Source organism: Bison bison, unplaced genomic scaffold, assembly GCF_000754665.1.
Source record: "Bison bison bison isolate TAMUID 2011002044 unplaced genomic scaffold, Bison_UMD1.0 scf7180017864203, whole genome shotgun sequence".
Classification (NCBI taxonomy): domain Eukaryota; kingdom Metazoa; phylum Chordata; class Mammalia; order Artiodactyla; family Bovidae; genus Bison; species Bison bison.
Window position 1 is genome coordinate 7234628 of NW_011494775.1, and position 6720 is coordinate 7241347.

Below are 6720 nucleotides of genomic sequence, written 5' to 3' on the forward strand. Positions count from 1 at the left end.
GCAGTGGCGACAGTGGGCGCAGGCCCCGGGGGCAGGCGGCGCACGAGGCACGGCGAGCCGAGTGCCAGGGGCCCAACAAGCGGGCGTGCGACTTGTGGACAGAAGCTCATGGCCACGGCCTGCTGCAGCGTGGCAATGGCTGAGGTGCCCTGTGGAGGTGGCGGTGGTGGCGGGAAGAGGCCGACACGCTGGCCCAGCTCAGCCTGCTGCACCATCTCGCGGTCATACTTGACAATCTCCTGGATGATGGCGTTCTCCTGGTTGTTAAACACGCCAGAGTTGAGGTCGTGCTGCACCTTGTGTAGCAGGATCGAGTTCTTCTTGCCTGGGGGCGAGGCGGGGGGAAGTGTCAGAGGTGCCAGCCTCTGCACAGCAGGCATGCCTGGGCGCCTCGTCCAACCAATAGGCCAGTGTCCCAGTGCCTGGTGTGCACAGCAAGCAGGTATTGGACCCTGATTGCACAGCCAGCGTGAACAGATTCCAGTATCTGCTGCATATAGAAAGCTGAAATTGTGCACCTACTGTATACAGAAAGCAGGAAGCAGGCACCTTTATGTGTAGCTAACATGTGGAATTCCTGCTTGTACACAGTCAGGAATTCCCGTGGCGTGCCTTGTGCGCTGCCTTCAGCATGCTGAAGGTCTGTGGTATATGTAGCAAGCTGCTGTTGAGCACTTACTGTACATAGTACATATGTTAAGCACCTATTGTATAGAGCTACATTGTATGTGCTTGTTGTCTATAAACATACTGAGTGTTTTTTCTGTATCCCGGGAAGTCCTCTTTCTGTTGGCTCTCCTCCCCCCACACCCTCTCTCGGTCCTGCAGCCATTCATTGTGTCTGTTCCCACACACGGTATCAAGGGCCTCCCTGACTCCTGCATCTAGTCTTCAGCTAGTGCTCAGCCATTTCTGAGATTACCCCTTCCACTGCCTCTCCCCAGTTCCCCAGGACACCCCCCAACACACACACAGGCAGGCTCCCAGAGTCCTCCTGTATATACACAGCCTCATAGGATACACATCTGATCAGGTCCTCCCCTGCCTGGAATCATCCATAGCTCCCTATTGCTTCTGAGTCCAAATGCCTTCTACCACTAGCTAGGGCTCTTGTGCCTGCCCACCCCTCTCAAGCCTCCCTCCTCCCAGCTTCCCTGACTCCCGGTAATCCAGGCCCCTTTCCCACCTCAGGGCCTTGGCACATGCTGTGTCCACTTCCAGGTCATGCCCTCTGTCTTTCTACTGGTAACACCTACTCATCTGGGTCTCTGCTTGGAATCACATGGAAGCTCCCTGCCCCCACACCTCTCCTCCGTGACAAGCCTGAGGGTGGCTGCCACATCCTCCTCAGGGGCCACATTGTCACCTCCTGGCACACAGCAGGTTCTCAAATACTTGCCTGCTGAGCAGAAATTTCCTCTTCCTTGGGAAACCCAGGCTGTATTTAGTCAAGGGAGAAAATGGGTTGGGGAATCTGGTCCCAAGACCAGAGAAGAGGCCCTGAGGGTCAGCTAGGCCATAACACCACCACCCCCCAGACTGTCCCTGCTGGGCGGCCACTAAGGCTGACCGCTGTGTCGACTCACCAATGCGATCCAGGCGGTCAATGGCGACTGTCTCAAAGGCCCGCCTCATCATGGGGTACTCCTCCAGCACCTCATTGAAGTTGTCCACACTCAGCGAGTAGAGGCGGCAGTAGGTGTCGGCCCGCACGCTCGCCGTGCGCCGGCCCCGCGTCAGCAGGCAGATCTCTGCGTGTGGCCAGGGGCGGCGGCCTCACTGCTGGGCCATCCCCCAGGGCCCTTCCAGCCAGCGGAGCACCCCAGCTCCCCTCACCCAATCTGGGGTCCTTCCTGCTGCACCTGTGCCCCTAAGCTCGCCACCCTGGCCTCTGGCTCCCCACCAACACTCACCCCCAAAGTAGGAGCCATCAGACAACTTCATCTCCTTGTTGCCCTTGGTAAGCACACTGACCACGCCGTGTTGGATGAAGTACATCTTCTTGCCAATGGTGCCCTCACGGATGATGTAGTCGCCTGGCTGGAAGACCTCAAACTTGAGCTTGGTCAGCATGGCCGTGACGAAGTTGGGGTCAGCATTGGCGAACAGTGGCATGGAGGCCACCAGCTTCCGGCAGTTGAAGTTGACGATCTCCTGTGGGGGTGGGAGGGGGACAGTGTCAGGCTTCCCCATCTTATCCTCCTTTTGGAGGTTGCACCTCAAACTCTCCGTCTGTGAAAGCAGTTGTACACTTCAGCCCAAAGACCAGCGTCTTAATAGGCAGTCACTGGAGGTTTTGCCAAGGACAGGATCAGGGAAAGATTCCCTACTGTTTAACTCTGTGTTGGCAACACTGGTCGATGCTGTTAGACATGGGAAAGCATTCCAGCATTATAAGAACTGGAAAGGAAAAAGTAAAATTATCTCTTTACTCTTTCTATTAATAGGACTGCCTGAAAAACCCAAAAGAGTCAATGGAAAACTATAACAAGGGAAGTTAGTCAAAATAGCAAGTGATTTTTAAAAAACAACATGAAAACCAAGAGCCTTAAAGTAAACGCATGGTGTAGAAGACAGGGTACCATTTATCTTTGGTGGAGAAGCTTCAGGGGATGGGAAGATTCCATGTTTGATCTGTGTAGGGGTTACGTGCAGATTTTACTTGATAGAATGTCCATCAGGTGAGCCCTGATGACAGGAGGGGTACTTTTCTCTAAGGTACATTTCAATAAGAAGGAGTGCTTACCATAAAGAGAAAAACCCAGCTTTTTGTACAAACAAAGCCACTCCAAAGAAGATGCAATGCGTGAGAAGACCCTGTATCCACCCAGATAAAGAGCTATATGAGGTGGCGCGGCATGAGTTTAACAAGACACGTCCAACCCTACATGAAGATGCACTGAAACCCCCCAAAGGCACAGAAGAGCCATGAACACGTGCCACTTACCATCTTTGACACAGGAGACACCCTTTCTCCCTGGGTAGGGCCACAGTGCACAGCCTGTGGAAATGCTGCCTGGCTCGCTTCTTAACAACCGGGGCTGTTCACTCAGAATACACAAGCAGAAACATCAGGAAACCCATGACAAAGAAGAGGAGGGGGCTTTCCTGGTGACTCAGTTGGTAAAGAATCCGCCTGCCAATGCAGGAGCCACAGCTTGGATCCCTGATGGGGAAGATCCCACATGCCATGGAGCAGCTAAGCCAGTGCACCGCAACTGCTGAGCCTGTGCTCTAGAGCTCGGGAACCGCAGCTACTGAGCCTGTGTGCCGCAACTACTGAAGCCCGCACACTCTAGATCCTGTGTCCAGGAAACAAGACACTGCAATGAGAAGCCTACACACCGTAGAGCCTGTGCTCTGAAACAAGAGAAGCTACCACAATGAGAAGCCTGCACACCGCAACTAGAGAAAAGCCTGTGTAGCAACAAAGACCCAGCTTAGCCCAAAATAAGAAAGAGCAGAGGACTCAGCCTCCAAGGCACCAAAACACACTGAAAACTTGCGACACAAACAGTGTGGGTTTGGTGCACACAAAGCAGACAGGCCTGTGGGCCAGATGAAAAGTCCAGAAACAGACCAGGTACGAGGGCGGTTCACCCAGAGCCTGAGGGTGCAGCCCCACAGCAGGAGAGCCTGGACCCTTCCTCACACCAGTTCCAGGACAGGTTCCAAAGGCATCGGGTCCACATGCAAAACAGGGGACTACACATATCGGAAGAAGACACAGGAGAATTTCTCTAAAACCTAGGTGTAGAGCAGGCAGGTGTTAGGTACCTGCTTTGCAGAGTAAGCATGTACTGCATGCCTGCTATACACAGAGAGGAGATATTGAAGACTTGTGTGCAGCAGTCAGGTTTGAGCACCTGCAGTATGCAGCAAGCGTACATGGAATACCTGCTGTACACAGCAAGCATACACAAAGCACCTGATGTATACAGCATAAAAATTCCACATGGGGGAGAAACCACAATCAGCAAGGTTTAAAGACAAATGGTGGGACTTCCCTGGCAGTCCAGTGGTTAAGATTTCACCTTCTGATGCAGGGCTGCAGCAGATTCAATCCCTGGTTAGGAAGCCAAGATCCCACACACCTTTTGGCCAGAAAACCAAAACGTAACACAGAAGCAATAGTGTAATAAATTCAAGGATGACTAAAAATGGTCCATGTCAGAAAAAAATCTCAAAAAAGACAAATGGTCACGGGGTGGAAATCTACATCACCAAGAGGTAAAGTCCTCCAGGTTTTTAGGGAATTCCCTGGCAGGTCCAGTGACTAGGACTCGATGCTGTCACTGCCAAGGGCCCAGATTTGGGTTGATTCTTAGTTGAGGAACCATCTGGCAGCCTCATGGTTTGGCCAAAAACAAAACAGTTACCAGAGGGGAAAGGGGTAGGTAATTGCAGAGTTTGGGATTAGCAGATATTATATGTAAAATAGATAAGGTCCTACTGTGTAGCACAGAAAGCTCTTAACCTGTAATAAACCATAATGGAAAAGAATCTATAAGAGTGTGTATAGATAGATGAGTCATTGCTGTACACCAGAAACTGACACAGCATTATAAATCAACTGTGTGCTGTGCTAAGTTGCTTCAGTAGTGTCTGACTCTTTGCAGCCCCATGGACTGTAGCCCACCAGGCTCCTCTGTGGATTCTCTAGGCAGGCATACTGGAGTGGGTTGCTGTGGCCTCCTCCAGGGGATCTTCCCAGAGGATCAACTATACTTCAATTAAAAATAAAATTTTCTAAAAAAGGCCAAAAGTTCCGAAGGAAAACAAAAGTTACGGACAATTCACAGAAACACAAGCCCTTGATCACAGGGAAACTCTCCCAAAAGAAGAGAATGCACCTGAGTGTAGCTCCTTGGGGCTCACTGAGCATTTGGGAACCAGCTCCCAGGGCATCCCTTGTGTCACCCTCAGAGGGATCGAAGGGTGTGCCCCTCCCTCGCCTCTCTGGGCGTCACGAGCTCCTCCCTCAATGCGAAGGATGGGCTCAGAGAGGGGGCGCTGGGAGTGCCGACACCTGGAGGCCCACAGGCGTCCATGGTTTTGTAAGAAAACGGATGGAGAGCCGGAGGAACCCAGTGGAGGGACAGGACAGAAGATGGCTATCTTCTGCCTATATCCAGTTTTGCCAGTTTAACTTGATGTAAATGTCTAAGTAAAGATCAAATACAGATCACCAGGAGCTCACTTCTCTCAGAACCCCCTACCTCCCTCAGGGGCCCGTTGAGCTCGCCGAGGATGCTGTCCTCGTCGAACATCTTGCCCTGGTAGCGGTGCTCGTAGTAGTCGTGGATCTTCTGGCGGAAGTCGGCTGGCAGCTTGTGGAAGGACATGTACTGCTCCACTTGCTTGTACTGTAACAGGATGGGGGGGCCCGGGTCAGCAGTGTCCGCTCCAGAGCCCCAGCCTGAGCGGGCCTCAGCTTATGACCATGACAACATGGGACACTCAGGGAATCTGAATTTCAGATGAATGGCTAAAATGCCCCTGATAATTTTAACCCTGGCAGTAAAAGTTAACTCCTGTGTCCTGAATATCTTCTGGCAACCCCTCCCACCACCCCTGACCCTTTGGTGGCCCCCTCCTCGATGATCTTTTAAGAAATCGCCAGCCCAGCCCCTCCTGAACAGGGCTGGGGGCAAGGGCACCAGTCAGGGGTGCCAGGCCCTACTGTCCCCAGGGTGGCACCCCCAGGGGAGCTCAGGCCCCGCTTCCGCCCTAGCCCCGCCCAGTCACAGCTGTCCTGAGCTCAGCGGAACCCGTGACGGCGGGCGGGTGGCGGCACCAGCTCGTGTTTGGGTGGGAGGCTGGTGGCTTCCGGACAGCCGGGGCGCCTGGCACCAGGCCCAGCTGACCCGGCCGACCTGACTGCTGGGCCACTGCTGGGGGTGCGGCAGCTGCTGGGCCAAGGCCAGCCCTGGGGTAGCAGTACAGGGACAGGTGGGGCAGGGTTTGGGGAACTGGGCCATCCTTGGCCCGAGGGAGGGGAAACTGAGGCAGAAGACTGATGCTGACCTCCAGGAAGTGCTGGTCTATGGGGCCACATTGGCCTCGCCCCAGGGAGGCTAAGTTCCAGGACATCCTTGCTTCCCAGAGGCCTCCCTTGTGTCCTTGAGCAACCCTAGCACCCCCACCCTTCCTGGGACAGCCCAGAGACACCCCTCACCAAGGGGTCTCCTGGCCCTGTCCTTTCCCCGTCATTGGCCCCTGTGTCCCCTCTAGACTTCTTCCTCAGGGCTCTGAGCTTTCTCACTGTCCTGCTGTGAGCTGCTCCCCCCACCAAGGAGTTGGGGGGGGGGGGTTCAGTCCTGATCACAGCCACAGATCCTTTTGAGGTCCCCATCCCCTCTACCCCTCTGGCCTCCATCCTGAGCACAACGCATGGAGCTGGAGGGACATGGGGTGGACCCCAGACCCTCGGGGGTTCCTCCCCCCTCAGACCTTCTCCTGGTACTGGCGCCTTGAGGAGTCCAGCGACTGGATGAGGGCGGTGGCGTGGCCAATGAACATGGCGTAGCAGGTGGCACCCACGATCATGCTCAGCATGGTCAGCCAGATGTCCGTCATGCTTTCTGGCGCCTGCCGCCCGTACCCGATGCACAGCATGTGGCTCATGGCCTTGAACAGCGCGAAGGAGTAGAGCTCGCTCCATGAGTGGTTCTGCAAGTCCAAGGGTGGGTGGTGGGCAGGGGCTCGAAGTCCCCAGGG

The 6720-nt window shown here is 54.4% G+C and overlaps 1 protein-coding gene across 1 annotated transcript in view; it reads right to left on the bottom strand.

Moving 5' to 3' along the window:
* HCN2 (hyperpolarization activated cyclic nucleotide-gated potassium channel 2) overlaps positions 1–6720 on the bottom strand; it is a 23494-nt gene that overhangs the window by 1179 nt on the left and 15595 nt on the right. The window contains exons 7-11 of the mRNA XM_010844653.1: positions 6454–6672; positions 5220–5366; positions 1914–2154; positions 1587–1751; positions 3–325 (exon numbers count right to left, since the gene is read on the bottom strand). Of these exons, the coding sequence (XP_010842955.1) occupies positions 3–325; positions 1587–1751; positions 1914–2154; positions 5220–5366; positions 6454–6672 (1095 nt within the window). The remainder of the gene's footprint in view (positions 1–2; positions 326–1586; positions 1752–1913; positions 2155–5219; positions 5367–6453; positions 6673–6720) is intronic.